Raw genomic sequence first — 21,138 nt, forward strand, 5'->3', positions numbered from 1 at the left:
TTTTGTTTTTAGATTCAGAATCCTAGTTTTAGTTTATTCTGCTATGAAAAAAAAACAATATGTCTGGCAACATTTTTCTTGTTAGATGTCTCTGTTTGGGCTATGCTTTTGTAAGCTGTTGTGAACCAACAATATTTGCTGAACGGAAATGTTCATTATTGACCAAAAACTTTAAAAAGACATGTTTCAGTGGTAAAACACAGTCTGTGCTATCTAAATAGCAAAAATATATAAAGACAAACAATCTGAGTGAACAGCTGAACATGGCATACTGTTATTCCCAATATGAAATAAGTGAAAACCTCATTTTAGAAATATTTTTCAAGCTATATTGAAGTTAATCATAACTGAAAATTGAAATTTTTGAGCTTGGTGAAGCCAAAACCACATAATGAAAAATAAAAATTACCTGAAGTCAGCTCCAATACATAACTGGTGATACATGATAATGTGTAATTATTGTTTTTTTCTTTAAAAGTCAAGCAGTATTAATGCTTATCTTCCATGTAATGCAAGAGTTCTTTCCAAAAAGGGTCTCCATGTTGAAATGCCTTCATTCTACACATTTATCAAACTTTTTAAGACATTTTTATACATATAGCACTTCCACAAACTACTTTGCATAAAACCACTTGACACAATTAAAATGATAAAACTAAGTAAGAAGTAAAAAAAAAAAAGCTAATAACATTTAAAATAATGCAACAAGGAGTTAAAAAAGAGGAATGGATTGTCATGAGTATTTAACATTAAAAACGTTCAGTCAAGACATATCTAACTCTACTACAGTGAGCGCACATTAGGTGGTGCTGTAACTCTGCCATACAAGTTTTGTGGCTGAACGTTTTAGTTGTTGCAGTTTGAGGTCAGGCATTCACAAATCAAAGTAAATCAAACTCTTACTATGGTTCATGTATATCTGTGTGCTTATTTCATAACCAGTAACAATTTTATCAAACAAAAAGCTAATCTAACCAGCTAATATTGGAAACATTCTCACTTAGGTCCCTTCACTGGTCACAAATGAAAACTGTTGTATTGTCATACTATAGAACGATGATGCTGCTTGTGTGCTTTCTATGTTTTCAAACCATTTATACTAGGGATGAAAGCACACAAAGTCAGTGATGGAATTTAAATGTCAAATGTTTTTATTCTTTATGCCGCTAATCCATTATGGGCTGGTCCTACGTTTTCCGGCTTAAGACACCTTCCAAGTCTGTGTGTATGCAGATATGGCGTTGGAGACACTGCTGTGGCTCGAAAGGACGAGTTGGAACCAACATTACTGCAGACATCAAATGTGATCAACATGGACACTTCACGTTTGTTTGTGCTGGGTTGCACCAGCGCAACAGTGTATCCGTGCCAGATTAAAATACCGCCAGCCTCATTTTACAAGACAAATTACATACAATCTGATTTGATTCATACATTCATAAAGCTTTTGTCTTCTCCGTAATGCCAGGATTATGTTTGTCCATCCAGTCGCCATCTGTTCAACTCAATATTCTCTCCTTTCCACACACATACGCAAACACATATATTATACTTTGCGTACAACATAGTTTACAGTAAGTGATTGTTCAGTGAAAAAAGCACAAGCAACAGTGGGGAGGGTTGGTGGTACGTTTACAGTTATTTGAAATGAGCCAACGCCCTCAAACCCAGCTCCCCCAGCTTTCTTGTGCAAAATAAACCACCACTGAGCATCCTTTCACTAATCTGCTGATAATCAGCTTCTGCCCCCTCTTCCTCATCCTTTCACCAACATTGCTTCATTGCACACTTATGCATAGTCTCTTCAAATAAGTCTTTGTGCAAATGTATTTGATCTGCTGGCGTTTCAGCATAAGCGTTGACTGTATTTATTTGTGTCTCTCAGCAAACACGTGCATTAAGTTAGAGTGGTACAGTTGTGGTTTACCACGGGGCGTTGTCTCGAGTATAACTGAAGCTGCACCATGTCACAGTCACCTTTTAAAACTTTATTTCACTATGTGATGCCATGCATGCAGCCTCAAAGAACTGGCCTCTTCACCTCTACTGCTTTGGGTTGTGTGTCATGATAGTGGTATCTTGTGACTCCTGCACTGTAATCTAATGTGGTCATTTGACTGCTGTTAGATTGTGTGCAAGAACATTTATAGAGGGCAGTTTTCAGCTAGAGTTTTATCTCAATAGAATGTAAATTTACAATTGGGTCATCATTGGTTTGTTCTTGTAAAAAGCTGCAAAAAATGAACAGCTGGCAGGATGTGGCCACTGTAGAGGAACTGTAATTGATTACTTCTTTCCTCTCATGTCAGCATGTTGCTTTCTCTTCAATATCTACTTGTGTTGAGTGGTTACTGACACAACGTTGGTAATACCATGATTATTATCTATGAAAAGAGTCACAGGGTTTTAGCGCTGAGAGCCAAAGACGCACAGACCCTGTTGGCATTGTAATTATGTCAGTGACATGAAGCCATGGGGCGACTGCTTTTTTGCACCGTTTGCACTTTTAGTAGGCAGAAAAAAAGATGATCTTTCTAGTGAAAGTCAGCTAGTTTTAATTTGTTTGTTTACAAGTCAATTCTAAATGATTTCAAAGCTCAGTTTTGAAACTGAAGCTCATAAAAATGCCAGTCATTCAAACTGTACACATAATTGGGCTGTTTTATCATAGCATATTGATTATTATAGCTTATATTCTTAACCTGGTATGTTTGATTAGATAATGTCCCACCTGCATCTGCTGAGATTACAATATAAAGAAATTCATATTTTTTAGTCCTGTCTGTTGAAAGTATAAAGCTGACTTATTTGACTTCACAGTTGACATTCTTGGTTGTTTTAAGACAAGAGATGCGCCAAACTTTGCACAGTCAATAAAGAAGATTAAATTTCATATACTTATCCTATGACAAATTACATGTAGTTTGTTTATTCATTTATTCACTAATTTCTTCATTTATATAGTTTGTATTCATGCTAAACTCTGCACCATCACGCACAGGGTTTCCCCCAGAAAACTTTCTAAGCGCAGTGGTAGGAGCAGTAGGGCAGCAGTGCAGAGTCTACCATGTTTTGGGGTTAAAGATTAAAAATAGACTTACCCTGGCACAAATAAAGTCTGGTTGTAGCACATTGGAGGAAACCTTGACACATATACGCTTATACCATGCATAGATACATTTAAGTGTCTAACAGTTATACTTAAGTGTCTTTTAGCCGACAGCAACACCGACTGACATCTGCAGAAACCACAGAGGGAATCTATAAGTTTTTTACACAAAGTGTTTTGACAGTACTAAAAGTATGAAATTATGTTATTGCGTGAGTCACATTGGTGCAGTGGTCTGCAGCAGAAAGGCTTCTTTATGAAGGAGTATGCTTTCTCTTTATGACTGGGGCACAGAGTGGGATGACGAGACATATAGTCTAATTAGATTTAGAGCTGTTCTAAAAGAGTCCAGATAATCCCAGCACATTGCGGCCAGCAGCAGGGTTACCGCAGTTAAACGTCGTTGCACAGTTGTGACGTAGAGAGGCGTCACAACTGTTTTTTTTTCTTTCCTCCATTATACATCTCTATTGGTTGGACTGGAGGGTTTATAGGAGAGTTCCAGACCTGGGTCTGGCTATTCTTAGTAATGTGGTCTTAGTGGCCTCTGACGTGTGGTCCAATGGGCTTGAGTGTGGGCTGGTGATGCAACATTCACCTGAATGAATCTTAAAGCCTGTCCAGCTATTACTCAACATTTGGGACAGTGCTGAGCTATATTTTCCTTCTATCTGCTTTACTGTTAAAAGGGATTTAATGACCGCTTGCTCCTTTCACACCACAAGTCCTCCAGTGACTCTTTGCTCTGCAATAGAAACCAGGATTTCTACTGCCTCTCTTCTAAATTCATAGATATGAGATTACATGTGAATTCTCTACTAATGATTACATTTTTATGTTTATATAAATCTACCCCTCTGCAGAATTTATTTCAAAAGTTCATTTATTTTAGAGAAAATAATGGTAACAAAACAGAATACACCAGAAGTTTACGTACACCTGATAAAAAAATGCATACACCTTTGTTTCTCACTGCTAAATCAGACCAAACCTCTTTTGTTTTATGTCAGTTCAAATTACCAAAAAATATTTTTATTTGCTAAATGCCAGTAATTTTCTTCTAATTCGGAAGTTTACTAACCTTAAGCAATCCAATTTGGGTCAAACCTTTTAGGTTTAACTTCAGACAATAAGAAAAAACTGTGTGTGTATTTTTATTCCATGTACCGGTATGTATATTGATTACATTACTGCTAATTAAAGCAACAATAAAGAATAAAATTATTCACTTTAGAAGGCCAGCATAGTGGCATGGAGGTATGCTCACTTTCATTCCAAAAAATCTTAGTGAAGGTTCACATTCAGAAACATAAACTGTTATCAATTCAATTCAAGCTTTTGGAGGTGAAAGGATGACAGTCAATTTGACTTGCAAAACGCTAAACGTAAAATCCATGACGCACAGGGGACTGTAAAATTGCACACAGTGTCCTGTGTTCTAGGTACGACTCTACAATGCAGTTATAAAAAGAGTGCCTTGTATTCTTAAGTGGTCCAAACATGCAATGACTTCACTCCAAGTGGATACCTAAACATGTGAGATGAATGGGAAAATCCCTGTCTTTTATTTAGAAAACAGCCACAATATCACTGAGCAACAGTACACAATTTCTTGTTTAAACTTGTTTTTCCCTCTGATTTTTGCATATCAAGCCGGTTTTAGGAAGGAAATGGTAGGCGGTACTGGAAGGGAGGCACCTGGTCCTACAAGGTGTAATGCTTTCAAAGATGCGGAGGAGACTAATTGTAGGCTGTTGTAGGTAGACCCATTGAGAATTTACATTGTAGTCATTTATGTGACAGTTTGAAACAAAACATGTAGAAGCGGATACCAAAAGCTGCAAACATGGCTTTTATGAGCTACACGTTGTAACTAATGGCAGCTGGTGGTGGTGAAATATTTGCATCCAAACCTGTATCGCTTTCTATTTGTACTGAGTTGAGAATGCAACAAGGCCATGAGTCAGAAATGTGCCCGGAAAAGGCAGAGGTTGACAAGCAGCTATAAGTCCAGTATTTAATATGGTTCACATGCATATTCATTAAAACATGGTGAAAGTTTGTATAAGAAATTTATTAGCACTTCTAATTTTTGATTTCATTAAACCATTGGTGCACCCAGTATTTTACACCTACTTCTGGACATACTCCTTCAGTCTTTGAACTTGTAAATTGACTAAAAGAAGCGCAGAGAAACTGTCAAATTCCACTGGTCTTCTCATTTTCAGCTAGACAACACTAAACTTGAATATAATGTCATTCCCAGATCTGAACTTCAATTTCTGAGCCAAATCAAACGCAGCAGTAATGCAAAACATCCTGCATCCGTTTCACTCTAAACATGAATTCTTAAACACAGCTTCTCCATAAAATATCAAAGTAACTTATTAAAGATCTGAAACACGCTTTGAAAAAACTGAAAACAAACCCATTTAGCTGGTGACAGATGTCCTTGATAAAGTTTGTTTAATAAGGTTCCATATAGCACAGGGAAAAAGTCACGAGAAAAAGATTTGTTGATCTCGGAAGTTAGAGGAGACAGCCCAGAATGTTTTAAGTAGACAAAAAAGTGAACTTAAATAATCACTGATTGCATTGAAGTTAGGCTGATATCATACATAGTTATAATATCTCAATGCAGGTGAGCTAATTACAGCGGACGGTCACACCAGGTACTGTCTCTGTCAGCTAAGAACCAAAAATAATTCAAACTTTTGCATAGGCTCACCAAAATTGGATTGTGATTGCGGTAGTATGTAACTTTTTTTAAAAAAAAAAAAATATATATATATATATATATATATGTATTTTTCACATATCTGTTAAAACCGTCACCATGTCATGACTGTATACTATGAGACAGATAACCTGTGAAAAGACTGAGCTCCTCCAAGTCTTGCCTGAGCGACTATTAATGTCTAAAGAAATGCATTGCTCCCAGTCAAGACACTCCTCCAGAACCAGGAGGAGTGTCTTAGTGCTGTCAAAAAACCTCACGTACCTGCTGCTCAGGGATGGGGAAGCAACTTAATGTTACAGGAAAGTCATCATCAGTGGCCATGCTAACTAGCCTGAGCATCAGTGACAGGCCTGTGCTAGTTGCAGCATAGTGGGAGAGCAAGTGAGGGAGGCAGAGGGGCCAAGTGATCTGTCTAATAACATACAGTCAGGACATTTAGTGACACTTTTAGCAAATAAGTAAGAAAATATTCTTTAAAAAGTTACACACTGCTGCTGCATACTTGTCGCTAATTCATTGCTTCCTTTCTTCCTGCCATTTCTTCATTAGTTCAAGGTACTGCAGTCTCAGCAGCACTTATACTCTGTGAGAAACTCTCCAATAAACAAGACGTTGTTTGACTAGAAATAAAAATGATGCTTTTCCTTCTACACTTTGCCTTTCCCTGGGAAGCAGTGCTCGAAATCCGCCGCATGGACTGCGTTTCCTCTGCACCGCCCCTGCAGGGCACGGATTACCCTCCATAGCCTCGGTATGGGCGGTGTTTGTGTGGAGCCACTCCTTCACCGCTGCTGCTGCTGCTGCTGCTGCTGCCGCGGGGGGCTGGAGCTCAACCCGCTCACTAGATCTCAGGCAAACAGCAGGAGCAGCGGTCGGGACCGGAGAATGGTCGCTGTCCGCAGAACATAGATGTGCAAAGCCCCCCGGAATATCCGACCGCTGGAGAGGCCAGAAACAACAGCCGTGGAGGACAACCTTCATTTGAGCGTCAAAAGGGAAAGACCTACGGTGAAGCCATGGCGGTAGAAGAAGAGGGTCTTCGGGTTTTCCAGAGCGTAAAAATAAAAATAGGTAAGAAGAAGGGGGGAGTTGGTGGGGGTGATTTTAAAAATCCCTACCCCCAGTCTGATCGCCTCAATGGATGGCTCCCTATTTGCAGGGAGAGCAGGCAGGCGGGATGTGAGGGGCTGGAGACTGAACGGGCTCCTGATCGGTGTTGTTCTGCTTGTTATTGTAATTCAGATCACACTGGAGCCCCTCCGCGCAACGATCAGTAACAGCAAATAATTCAACAAAACAAGCGAGAAAGTAAACAGAAACTGCAGCAGGATTGAAAGGCGTGTGGGAGAATGTGGGAATTTGGCAGCTGGCGTTTGGATCCAGATAATGCGTGTTAAACTTGAACCGATGTGAGCAGACTCTAACAGACAGAAAGGCTCCACAGCTGCACGTTTCCAGATGCTGTGCTGCACATTTTAGGACCATAGATACAGTTATTACCTCTTAACTACAAGCAGCCAGTCTTTTCTTTTTCTTTTTTTTTTTTCAATTGGAAACCCCCTTTACAGAAAAAAATCTGCTTCAACTATAAGCATGGATGGCTGTCTGATTGTTAATCCATCTTTTTTTATGTTTGAACATAGCTTTTCACTTTATACTTCTTTGAGGATGTGGCCTATTCCATGTTTAACTTGTGAATGTAGCAGTGAGAAACCAGAGTTGATATAATGACAGCATTGTACCTCACAGCTTTTAAATTCAGCTGTTTGTAATGTTCACTCTTTAAGAAAACGGCCTAAATATATTTTTTTGCACCAATAACGTGCTAATAATCAGTTTTTTTAATGAGATGTGCTGTGCTTCCTATTAAGTAATTAACAATGTTTATATGATCAGAACCCGAGTCATTAAACATTACAAACATTTATCTAAAAAGCAGAACAGATAACATTTTCGTATATTTTCCTCTTTTTTTTATGTCATTTTATTTGAAGCAGACAGTCATTTCCTGTGCTTGGTGTAAAGGTCATCTTAGGTCATGACTGATGTCTGGCACCCAGTCCATCCTGTCCAGTTTGGAGTCCAAACATGCGAGAGAGAGGATGGACTAAAACTAAAAAAGCAAACAAAAAAATAAAGATAAAAGCAACAAACATCTTTGCAAGCTGTGAGGCTTCATGGCACTGCCAGCTGCTCTTGGAGAGTGAACAACACACGTGACGTGATCCCCTTTTTTTCTAATATTTTAAAGATGTTACCTGTGCAGACTGTTTATCCGGAAAAGCCGTACCGTGAAAACCAAAATTGTCTTGTGAATTTGCTCCTGCTCATCGCTCCTGTGAATGAAAGGTAAACAACCCGAGGACATTTGTGCCGCCTTAAACGCACATCTTGTTTTCAGATGAAAACAAATGCTCTGAATTATTGTCCATAAAACCAGTGCGGATAAATGATTCCTAGTTTGTTGTGATTATTACGTTGTGATGTAGCCGAATTACCAAACTGCGGTGCTGGATTATTTTATGATGTAACTCGTATACTGAGAACAATCGTTTGATCGACAGTAAACTAATCCGAAGCTCTTTTTATGCCGTGCATCCATTGTGTAAAGTACTTTTTCCAAGAAATGGTATGAAAAAAAGGAACTGGTGATTAGAAATATTCACTTTAAGATGGTCTCTGCTCTGATCTTGGATGTGGAGGGAGTTTGGGGGGTTGGTGGGTGGATTTCTGCTGAGTTTGCATGTTTGCATGTACACTGGTGCATTGATTTTCTCCAGATACGCTGGTTTCCTACTGTCTGAAATTGTGCATGTCAGGTTAAGATGCAGTTCTTAGATCGTCTTAGGTGAAAAACTTTGTGCAAGCATGGTTGATTGTCTTCTTAATCTTCTTTGTGGCCCCTGTAATGGGTGGAAAATTTATCTATTTCAAACCTCAAAGGTTTCTTACCTTTCTAGAGCCAGGACTCTCTTAAGCCAAGCAGGAAAATCAATTATTTTTACAACCAAATCGAGCACCTTTTAAATTCAAAGATACTAATACTAAACAACATGTTAAACAGTAGCTGACATATTGTAAAAACCCAAAGTTTTCACCCTCTTGGTTTCAGTTTTTGCTCTTTTTTTCTCTCCAAGAGAACATCGATGATGTTACAAGTACCATGATCATGACAATTTTACTTTGTTGTGTTGTATCAGAAAAATTAGGAAAAAACTATTATTTAATTATGGCCTTCAATTTTACTCTGAAACTTAAATTTCCATATTTGTGTCGGGAACATTTTACAGATTGGCCTGTAGAAGTCATGATCTAGTATGGCTGCCTTACACATAACAATTTGTAATAGTTGCGCTTCTGATGCTATATATGTCCTTTAGTCTTTAACACATGCAGCACCATGTTAGACTTTATCCTTTATTGAACATGTTGCGGCATTTGAAAGTTTGAAACTGCTGCGAAATATAATTGTAGGCCTGCATTGCTAACAGTTGACAAATTTCAGTCAATAATAGAACTGCTTACACCTTCACTTTAATGACAATGCACATTTCAGATGACATATTTTAATAATGCAAATTGTGGTACAAGTACTATTGGTAGTAGTTGTGTTACCTGTTTTTGGCAATGTCAGTCTTAATTTGTTGCAAACAGGCTTGTGCCTGTATGGGATTCTCACCTGATTAGAACCACAAGTAAAAATGGTTACATTGATAAAAAATAATACAATACCCCAGAAAAACAAGGTCCTAATGAGTTTGCACCAGCTACTGACTTTAAGAAATTATGTTGTCATTACTTTGAAGGCCTTGGCTGAAGTTCTTCATAATGCTATTTTGTGACGACAGCAGAGTTTACGCTCTGCTGCTACCAAGCAGCAGACATACTTTCTGTCAGTCTGATCCTTGCAACGCTCTGCTCCCAGTACCGTCTATGAACCGCTTGCATCACATTGTTTTCATCAGAGCCTGTCCTTTGGCATGAGGCTGCGGTTGGCCGATGACTCAGAGGCGAAAACCCGCCACACACTCTTATTATTCACGTAATGATAAGAGTGCTTATTATTGCGGCCTGCCAGGTGATGACTCCCCTCGTCTTCCTGGAGGAGCGAATGAATATCGGAAACCCAACCGGACTACTGGATCCGAGCATGTACCGTCTGGGGTGAAACACAGGAAACAGGAAACTGCCCCCTATTTGCTTCCTGATTGGCTGGAATAGACTACAAAAGGATTGTTTTTTCCTGCATGGCAACGAGTTAATACAAAGCAGATGTAGAGAGATGCATATTGGGGTGCTGGTGGGGGCGGGTGGGAGAGTTGGGTAAGGCGGTAGTGTCTCACAGATGAAGCAGACTGTGCTTCATCTGTCAGCGACTCGGCGAGATGGGAATTCTCAGTGGCACAGCTGGAGTCGGGACTAATTAACGGCAACATATGTGCGTTTGGCCTCTCTGGCACAGTGAGAAACATTGTTTGACAAACACGGCGACACACATGAAACATCATAATGATGCACATTACTGAGCATCCTCTTACACAGATGTGCAAAGTGGGTTAAAATCTTTTAACTCGGCGTCTAACAGGTCAGATCCTGACCAGCAGTAGCACATTGTTTTAAAAGTGGACTAATAAAAGTATCCTTGCATAGAGGCCCTCAGAAACACCAACAAACATGCAGTCATTAGACGCACTAATACAGAAAAGAGAGATGTACAGCTGAGATAAGAAAGTGAAATATACCACAGCATATATTTGTACATGCTCCTGGTATCGACAGCCATCGACATTCACTCACTGCTAACTGAAAGGATAGCCAAAAATCTTTGAAGTCCAGTACTGTTTCCCCATATGCCATTTAAATTTCTCTTTAGTATGGAATGTAATCTTTTATGTTTGTTTTTTTTTGCAGTTGTTGCTGCTGTGATCGAAATTGGACAAATATAAAACAGATAGGAACAAAGATGCATAAGAAAAGCTGCACACCTGTCCCTTTTTGCTCACCAGCTGTCCACCTCTTGGCCCATATGGTGTTTCGTTTCAGGTATATGTGGCTCGACTGTAGTTTTCTTTTCCTAAAACAACCAGAATATCCTGATGTGAGCACCGAAACGCAACCAAAACAGAAAATAGGTGGGCCGTTGGTTACAAAAGCACCAAAAGTCACTGTCCTTCTGTGGATTTGTTATGAGTGGTTCCCTCATGGAGATTTGTTTTATTGTTTATATAAATGTATTCGTTTCAGAGGCATTAGAGAGACCGGCTATAGGGAAATTTTAAAGCTCACTGGTCAAACAAAGTATATTCTATGTTAGAGACAGCATGCCGTCAGTGGGAAAAAAAAAGATTACATAACCAAATTGGTTGTTAGTTATGCATTTTCGAATATTTCAATTTTGTGGCTGTAAGCTGCTATTTCATTCAAATATGAGAGGTTAGACTTTCACAGTGCAGTCAGTGTCTGATTCTTAGGAAGGTTGATCGTTGATCAACCGTTTATCCTCTTTATTAACTGCCCGACATTAACTAATTTTATGGGCTCTGCTGTGTTGGCACAGCACAAATCTTTTACTGTTTAATGGTGTTATAACATGAGTATAATTTTGGATGAAGTGAAAATAAGCGTCTAATACACACTGGAAGGAATACTAGGTTGCTCATTGTTTGTAAAGGATCTCAAGTGCTTGTGGTCCAGGAAATAAGAGTGGGTGGCTCAATTCAGGCGACTGGAGCTGAAAGGGAAAAATTTGGTCACAGTGACTGAGACCTTCGTCCTTCACTTGGCGGCCGGCCAGCGGAGATTTCCACATTTCTTCCCGTCGACAACTAACAGGAGCCATGTGGCCCTGTTTGAGAGGAGGGCGGCTTGAAATTCTGGCTCACAGGTTCAATTTATAGAAATAACAAGTGCATGCCAAGTTCTCCATTTTGTCCTAGAAGGCGAGGTTGTCCTGGAGGTTTCTTATAAACATGCGTGTTGACTGTTGATCCGCAGCTTGAGGCTGGTGAAATAATCCGGGTTGTTCTCCTTGTGTCACTAATGTGTCCTCAATGAGAGCACAGTACCAGGAACACTGGGAAGTATGGCCATAGGCCCAGCATGCAGGGTCAGCAGAGGTAAATAAAGGGCTGTAGGGCTCGCCCACAGTGCCGTTCCTTCCGCATGTCCTTCACGCGACCTCTACTTGCGAGTAATGACACGTGAAGGAACGTAATTCATAAATAAATGGGAAAAAGAAAGAAGCTTGAGACGCTGAAAGCACTCTTGAAGAGTGACTTCAGTGAGTGGTTAGGAAATGGCCACGTGGACGCTGGTTAAATATGGTTTTGCAGTAGCGTTTCCATACGCGGGGCAAAACCAGCAATGCCAGCTTACCACATGCAAGAATTTATACCCAGCACATGCTCTGTTCTCTGTGCTTGCAAAAGACATCACAACATCTCAGCTATGTGTCTGCTAAGCTTGACTTAGAGGTTACAAAGCAGAGTGGAATGAGAGGGTTGACCTCTCCTTTTTTTTTTCTTTTTGTTCTTGTTGTCTTTAAATGTTCTTTTTCCAGAACACAGAAAACAAGAACAAAGTCTTCTGAGAATTATGTAAATGTGCCTGAAGCCTGGAGGCAGTTTTGGGATTAAACTGCATCCTGACCAGGACGTGGAGCTCAGCCTCTCTCCTTCTAACTGCGCCGGTGACACCTTGCTGAAAGGTCACCGTCCTCCATTCATGGGCTTCAACCTCAACGAGACATTTTGGAAAGCTGCTCCTCCTGCAGGGTCGTATTGCGCATAAAGATAGAAGTGTGTGTTGTTTATTTCTGTTTCGCTCAGGTTTTCCATTGAGACCAACGACCTGGTGTGAACATTAGCTCTAGGCGGCTCTCAAGCAAAGAGGGAGTTTGATCAGTAACCATATGCTGGTTTATCACAGAGATGGCGGTGTACAGTCTTTAACCAGAGCCTCTCTCCGTTCCAGCTCTCATTCTCCACATGCTGCGCTCATAACTGCTGGGTTTGTGTGGAAAGCTCCGCTCATTAGGCCAGTTCTTCTTCATCATGAAGGATAGTTTGTCGTTGCTACCGCTGATCAGAAATCAGCTCCCAGATCAGTGAAATTCATCATTTTTTTGTTTCAGCTGGGAGAATCACACAGCTGACTATTTTACTGCCATGTATTATTCATTTTACAGATGAATTCACTGATTCATTGAAAGAAGGCTAAATGTGGATTTTACTCACAGTCCCAAACTGCCTAAGGATTCATAATACGCTCAACTTTTAAATGGATCCATGCTCCCGTCAAAATGTAGCTTTTTTCGGCTTAAATGCTTTAGTTTATAGAAGCTCAGCACAGTGGCAAACAAACAGCAGTAGTGCTGTATTGCTGAAAAGCATTTGACATATTTTCATTTTTTCTTGATCAACCAATCTGAGCCTCATAGTGGTGTGAAGGTTTTCCTTATAGTAAACAAAGGAGAGACAAGAAGTGTGAGCATAAGTTAAAAAAAGAACAAAAAAATGAACAGAAAAACCACATTAACCATATTTACGAAGGTCATTTTTCATATTTATTAAGTTAGTGTCACAAATAGATAAAGAAACAACATGCATTGCATACGAATAGACTACCTGGTGATCTCATATTTAAATCGTGGCGTCTTTCCACAAAGAGTCTGCATGTTCTCCCTGTGCATGCATGGGTTCTCTCTGGGTACTCCAGCATCCCCCCATAGTGCAAAAAACTTGAATAACCTCGGTTAATATGTCTCTGTAAATTGTTCGTAGGTGCGAGAATGCGCATGGTTGACCCTGAACGGATGAGCGGTTTGTGGATGGATGGATGAATAGCAATTCTGCTAAAAATAGAAGTAATGCTAACAGCCTGAAGTATTTCCAATAATAACATTACAATACAAATAAAGTGTGTTTATTGAAGTAAATATCCAGAACAGCACTTTCAACCACAGTACATTTCTTGTAGCATTTTAAAACATGCTTGTCTTCTTCAGTCAGGACCTCCAAACACACTCTGGAAACAGAATTGTTGGTGATGTCTTGAAATTTTTAGGAGGAAATTCATTTAATGATATATTTAGCATGAGTCTTGAGCATGACATTACCTTATGAATAAGTTGTTTGTTGCCCTATATTCAGCGACAAGTCCTGCAGGATTAACGCCCCGGCTGTGGATGTCCTTTCGGAGGGCCTTTGCGTGTTGCGTGTCGGTGAATGTTTTTATGTGTAGTCATATTGAGAAAGACAGTAATGACTTCCAGTTTGGTTTCAGTTCTTGTTATGGGTCTCTACCTACAAACATCAAAGTGACGAGCAGCACCAGTGGGAGAATATAAGACAGTTTCACTCCTTGTTTCCATGCTCATGGTGATCTCTCACCGACACTATGTTTCCCCCCGCATTCACACTCTCTCAGGGGTGACTGGGTTGTTCTCGCTGCTTTTAAACTTCGCCTTGGATCCAGTTGAAATTCCTTTCTCCTCATCTCATTTCCTGTTGCAGCGTTCTCCAAAGAGAACTGCTCTCCAGTTTTCTATCTGGCTGACTTTTTCTCTTTCTGCAGTCTTTCCCATCTCTTACACTCGATTGAGTACACTGCTTGTAATTTTGTGTGTGTGTGTGTGTGTGTGCATGTGTGACAACCTTGCCTTCCCCCCTCATTCCCTTTCTTCAACTCTGTGGTCCCCAGACCTGCTAGTTGAGTTGAAAGCATTCACGCCTGTGTATCCTCGAATGTGTTCATGTCAGACAAGATTAGAGTAACGGGTCGAACAGCACGTCTGTAACTGTACAACAGAGGCAGAGGAAGGAAAGGAGCAAAGCTACATTCTCTACATCCATGGCGTTCATACAATCACTCGCATTTCCTCGTTTCTTCTCTTCTTGGTGGTTTTTCACCAGCCGCGCTGACGAGGGGAGTCAAGCATGTCATTTCGCCCCTGCTCCTGTCGTCGTTGCTTTTCTGCATGCCCTCATGTTTGTTGTGTGCGCGTACAGTCGTGTCAAATGTTTGTCTTGGCCTGTTTTGTTCAGATACCGTGGTAAGATATTCTCCAGGGACAGCTGCATCGGTGGTTGATGAAAAACAAAAACGCTGCTGTTCTTGTTCGAGTGTCTGTTTAGCTGCATGATGGAGAAAGAGGTGAAAAAGGGAAGCTGCAGAAATTACAAGAAAGTGAAATCCGTTTTTTTTGGTAATAGAAAATGAAAGCAGGAACAGAGAAGGTTTTATGCTAGAAAACAGCTAGCTGATAAACTCTTGCAAGTTACAATATTCTTTAATTATTTATTGATTTTCTTTTTTTTTTTCTTTACAAACTCCTGTGCCTTCATGCATGAGTGCACACAGATAAACAAAGCTAAAACTCGAACCATCCACCCTCTTGTATTCAGAAACATTCTGTGACATTTTCCACAACATTAAATTGTAACATGGCAACATGTGTCTGCGTAGAGAGGTAAAGCCTGTATTCAATTTACATGACATAGTTTTTAAATATCTTTTTTTTATTATGTTGAAAACCTAAAACATATCTGATTACCACTCTAATTTACATAATGTGTTCAATGAATTTAGTAGCAATCAAAATTAGACAATGACAATAGATAGATAAAATCAAATTAATTGTCTGTTGTCCTGTGTCTCATAGCTCTTTCTGACTCATACTGTCTTTTGGCCTTTTATTCATGGATTATAAATATAGTAAGTTGCTTCTGAGAAAGGCAACTCATCTTAAAAACCTAGAATGATATATGCTGCTTGACTCCGAGTTGAGTCCCTGTGTCCTCGTCCTCAACCCACCATCTACCCCCCTTTTATTATTTTTATAACACCTTAAATTGAGTCACTAAAAGCATGCAGAAGTGAGAAAGTGGTGGTAAACCCATGACATTTGGGATGACCCGGATGGTTGCAATCCAATCAAGGCATCTCACAAATCATGAATAAGCGTTGGTCGGAGGGGAAAGAACAAAAAAAAAAACCTCCGGTTAAAGGGAATTTGAGAGCATAGAATGAATGAGAGGGATTAACTTGTTGGAGAATAAAAATTGGAAAACAGATGAAAGAAAAGCAGAGATGACGAGGATCTAAAAACAGGGAAATGAAGAGGTGAAGCAGAGATAAGAGAGAGTAACGTCATCTCCCACGTAAGAGCTGCAGTCTGCAAGTTGAAGCAATGAAGTGTGTGTCACGCTGCGCAGCTCAGGTGTCCGGTTCATTTGTGAATGACTGTTGTTCAGGAACTGTTGTGTAATAATTCGCCCGGGGCTTTACTCAGCCTCCAGGGAAGCCATCATAATGCTCAGAGCGCAGTTTATCCCCTCCGTTTCTCTCACTTTGGTTTCACGTTTGTCTACTGCGCTGTATTCTGTAAACAATGCGTCTTGTCGGTCTGATTGCATTATCTCTTTCTGTTCTGTTTTGTCATTTTAGCGAATGTGAAACTAACAATAGAAATTTTATCTTGTTAAAGGTGTTTTGTCAGCCTGGAACTAATATGTAAATAAACCCCGGGTTTTATCCAAACCCTTAAAATGATGTGTTGCGTTTCCACATATGAAACTACTCACCTCCGTCCTTGGACGTGTTTTACCTCATCTCTGAAGGATTCAACCGGTACTGTGATAACATGCAAGACACAGAAAATCCTAAACTAAAATATCATAGCATATTAAAAGACTGGCGGAACATGTCTAATAAAAGATCTTTAATTTGTCTCTATGAGTTTGCAAAGTGATTGAAAAGTCCAATGGATCCGATAAATCAGAGTGTAGGACAAATTACTTCTATAATCCATGAGCAGATTGTCTGTCTTGGTTTTTCACAGCGGGCTCTCCAGTGTCAAATGTAAACTTTTCCCCCTCCTTTCCACTTTGGTTTCAGCTGCTGGGGCCTGCAACTGAGTCCAGGCCCACTGTTTCCTGTTGCAACAACCGAATATTTTTCTTAGCAAACCGGTTTAATGTTTTTGCCTTGCTTTGTTTGCTTGCAGGACACAAGATAGGGGCTCATAGGTTTATCTGTGGCCATTGTTTTCAAAATAGGATTCAACTAACTATACATCTGTCACCAGTGCATGCCACATTTTTAAAGTTAGTTTCAAAAAGGCAAAAATAAGTCATTTCCGTGAGACAACAGGGAACATGTTGAAGTGGAAGATGTTTTATCTTGTATTGGCTGCACACTCCAGACTAGCTAGCAGAAAGAACAATGCTAAAACTTCCCCCTGAATATAAAAAAAAACCACACTATTTTGGAATAATTTTATGCCATACTGTTTTTCCTTTTGTTGCTCCGCAGTAAACTTATTACAGAGCAATAAGAACATTTACATGAAAACAGATACTAAAACTAACCTGAGCTCAAGTCTGTGTTAATTGTTTCCAACAAAAATAATTAGATTTGTTTGAAATCATCGTGTTAATATGGTGAAGCGGTGGTGTCTTTGCTCACTGAATTAAAATGATTAGGTTATTTAACTTTTTTCACTATTCCACATTAAGCCTCCGTAGCTTTGGGGTAGCTGAGTCGGCTGAATGTATGATTAAAAGAAGAAGAAATGATCTGAATATTAGAATCGTTTATGATCCCTGAGTGTTTGGTTCCTTTCTGTCTCTGTTGTTCTTTAAGTCTTTTAACGGCAAAAGTAAGATGGCGAGACAAAGCTGCATCGGATTCCTGTCCAGATGGCGCGTTATTGGAGCAAACACTGACATGGTTAGTTAACACATGTGTAACTAAAGACTGCAGAGTCCTGTGGGTCTTCAGGGCGAAGAGAAACACAACAAGGAGTAGAGCACTGGGACCGCAGCTTCATGGAGCAGAATATATTGGTCCTGCAGGACTGCGGCACCACCTTTGCGTTGTGTGTGTGTGCATATGTCTGTCGCAGTGGGTGGCAGGACAGCATTTTTGTAAAAGGGAGTGCTGTCTGTCACACATGTCTGACGAGCAGATTGAGACCGAAGATTTCAGGAAATGTCCCACGCAGATTCCTTCATTCACAGATCTGAGCAGCGCAGCGGAAACTCACGCCTGTTCACGTGTCCTTCTGCTCGCTGCGTCTCTGGGAGACCCTGGTATGATATGTGTGTGAGATGTAAAAGGAGCCACCTTGGCAGAGGTAATCTCATTTATCGTGCTGCCAGGTTTGGTGGTGGGATTGAAAAAAGATCCGATCACACACACACACACACACACACACACACACGCACGCACGCACGCACACACACACACACACACACACACGCACGCACACACACACACGCACACACACACACGCACGCACGCACACCCCCACACACACGCACACACGCACACACACACACACACACATGCACACACGCACACACACACGCACGCACACACACACACACGCGCACACTCACTCTTGTAGCATGAATAGGTGTGAACTTGCATAATTCCATTTATTTTTTATGCTTTGTTTGCTTTTAGTGTTCTGAAAATGAGTTATCATGGGAAGCCTGAATAAACACATTATCTTTGCCTCTACGGCACATAAATGAATCTCACTCGATCTCTTTTTGTTTGTGCAGGGGAAGCAAAAAACATTCCTCCATATCCAGGACCCAACAGGATGAGGGACTGCTACTGCACCGTCAACCTGGACCAAGAAGAGGTCTTCAGGACCAAAATTGTGGAAAAGTCACTTTGGTGCGTTCAAATCTTTCTTTTAATTATGCAAAAATAATTAAGAAAAATAAATTTTTTTCATATAAATGCAAGAAAAAAATAGGACAATAGAATAGCATGGCATTGCCATCCCGACAATAATTGGGATGTAGTTTTGTCACTTAATTTAATTATATTTAATTAAGGTTTGCTAATATTTATGAACTCGATTTTCTTAGATCAAAAGATGCACCAAACGGTTCTGTTTTTGTATCGTGCAACAAAGGGATTTCAATACTTGGTATCTGAACTCAAACAAAGAGTTGTTACAGCAACATCTAAAGGTTATTTTATTAGAAATCTGCCTCCCAGGATATTGGCCTAATCAACAGAGAGCAGGAGATGCAAGAAGTAGAAAACTTTCCAGCTAAAAAGCTGACAGAAACTGTAGCAGCGCAGAAACTGAATCACATGTTAGATTGCCATCATCTTCATGCATCACAAGCTTTAAATCCAGCGAGCTCTGAATCTGCTCACACTTTCACTGTGTGCTGGGCTGCAGCTGCTCTGTGTTTCTGTTGTTTGAAACTGTAATCATTTTTAAATTATGAAGTACATCCTCCCATCTTCTCTGAAGCTAGATGGAGGATACTGTGGAAACTTTTGAGAGCAATAAAAGCAGCACTTTGGTTTTGGTGTTTATAAACGTTGTGATTTAATTAGTGTTGGGTCAGTATGAAATTCCCACAATGCTAAGGTTTGATGGCAAAACCCCGCCATCAAACTCACTGTTCTGCTCATGATGCGGTAATGATGGGAGTTGATACATTTGCCGTGTAATAAGTCAGGCTATCAGCAGTGACGTGCGGTGAGATTCAGAACTGGTGAGGCACTGACTTAATCACAATCATATTTACAAATATAGACCCCCTGCATGTTATTGTTTTTATAGCTAAATTTTGCTCATCCGGACAACGCTGGGGCGCAAAAAGACTATTCTTCTACATGTGATGCTTAGCTGCGCTGCCGCCACAGAATCATTCTGTTAAGAAAGAAGAAAGTAGAGACTTTATACACAAACGTAACAAGACATCAAATTTTTCTCGTGATCAGTTACATTTTCAGCTCATGTTTTCTAACAGTGAATGATACACACTTACATGTTATAACTTCATTATTACCATTAGCATGTTGTTATTATTAATACCGCTGTTAAGAGTTAAATTGACCATGAGGATACAGCAATAGTGTTAGTCCAAAATTACAGTAAAATCGCCCTTTTAGTCTTTTGGTGCGCATTGCTTAGTGTGGTCGATACAGAAAAAAGTCAAAGTCAAAGTAGCAGAAAGCTTGGATTATATTTCTGGAATCTTTTTATTATTTGACTCAATAGTAAAATATGCAAGTCTTTAATAAAGTGAAAAACAAAAAACAGTTGTCAAAACAGATGATGAACATGAGCTTTTTCAGGTATCTCTTAGAGAAAATGAAATAAAATGGCCAAATAGCAAGAGTTCCAATGCATTTAATTGCTAGATCATTGATAAGTGTAGTCATGCTCCTTCCCATTCACTCATCTTCTCCTCTCTCTGTCTTCACGTCCGCCATGCAGCGGAAGACATCGATAATTAGCAACAGCAGCTGCCCCGAGGGCTTGGCTCACGAGATCCTTATTGCTGTGATTTCTGCGGTTGTCATTCATGTGAGGCGCTGAGCCTTCCAGCCAGCAGTGACAAACAGGCAAACAGGCTGAAAAATCCCTTTTCTTCCTACTGATTCTTTTAAAGACATACCTGTGGGCATCATTTTTCACGTAGGAGGTGATTAATTGACCGAATCAATCATGTCCGAATGTTGACAAGGATGTGGTTGGGGTGTTTACACAAAAGTGAAAGTGTACCGACACCCTGAATGCTAGCTGAGGGCACTCCCACTCACCAGGATGGGAAGAAAATGTTACAGACGCAGGAGCTGTTTACAGATTAACCTGGTGATTCTTGACTGAACTTTAACTGACGAGACTCGGCCACTTGTGTTTGATGGCAGAAATACGATTTTTCTCCTTTTGAAGGACGTGAATAGATTTCTTGGGTTTCGCTTCTCCCTCCTTCATTTCCTGGTCCTGATTCCACCACAGGAACCAGCACCAAATAAAAGTGGAAAAAAAAATCTACCCCAAAAACATCCCTGTTTGGGAGGAAGGACCTTTGGAATGAACTAAATGTGCAGTTTTGTAGTAGGGGGGGAAACCAAACATTTCTCATGTCTCAGCATCTTATCCTCAGCTCTGTGCTCATCTGCTTGTCATAATACCTGTTATCTTTAAATTACACAATTTGCAAACACAGTAGTTTCATCCTACAATGCTTGCTGAAAAACATATCAGCGTTTTTCAACCGAATTATCCAAATTTGTCAACCTACGTGGACATATTGAAGACTTCTGTTATCATTGTAAAATTTTGCAGCATTGGTGTTCTGAAATATCGTTTTTCAGATTGTTTTATGTGAACGACTGACTGTCAAGGGTTGCTCATCACACACCAGCTTTCCGCCTGCAGTCACTGTAGCATTTTAAGATTAATGCTGCATCACGCTGATTTTGTTGTTTTTCGTTGCGACATGGACGTTACTGTTGTGGTGGA

The 21,138-nt window shown here is 40.0% G+C and overlaps 1 protein-coding gene across 2 annotated transcripts in view; it reads left to right on the top strand.

The window, feature by feature from the left end:
• Positions 1–6,682: 6,682 nt before the first annotated feature.
• The window catches only part of rasa3 (RAS p21 protein activator 3), a 40,313-nt gene continuing 25,857 nt past the window's right edge, over positions 6,683–21,138 (top strand). For both annotated transcript variants that reach the window (XM_055045074.1, XM_055045075.1), the window contains exons 1-2: positions 6,683–6,920; positions 18,419–18,536. In XM_055045074.1, coding sequence (XP_054901049.1) covers positions 6,866–6,920; positions 18,419–18,536 — 173 coding nt within the window. In that variant the 5' untranslated portion in view covers positions 6,683–6,865. The remainder of the gene's footprint in view (positions 6,921–18,418; positions 18,537–21,138) is intronic.

Source organism: Poeciliopsis prolifica, unplaced genomic scaffold, assembly GCF_027474105.1.
Source record: "Poeciliopsis prolifica strain line A6 unplaced genomic scaffold, Auburn_PproV2 SCAFFOLD021, whole genome shotgun sequence".
NCBI lineage: Eukaryota > Metazoa > Chordata > Actinopteri > Cyprinodontiformes > Poeciliidae > Poeciliopsis > Poeciliopsis prolifica.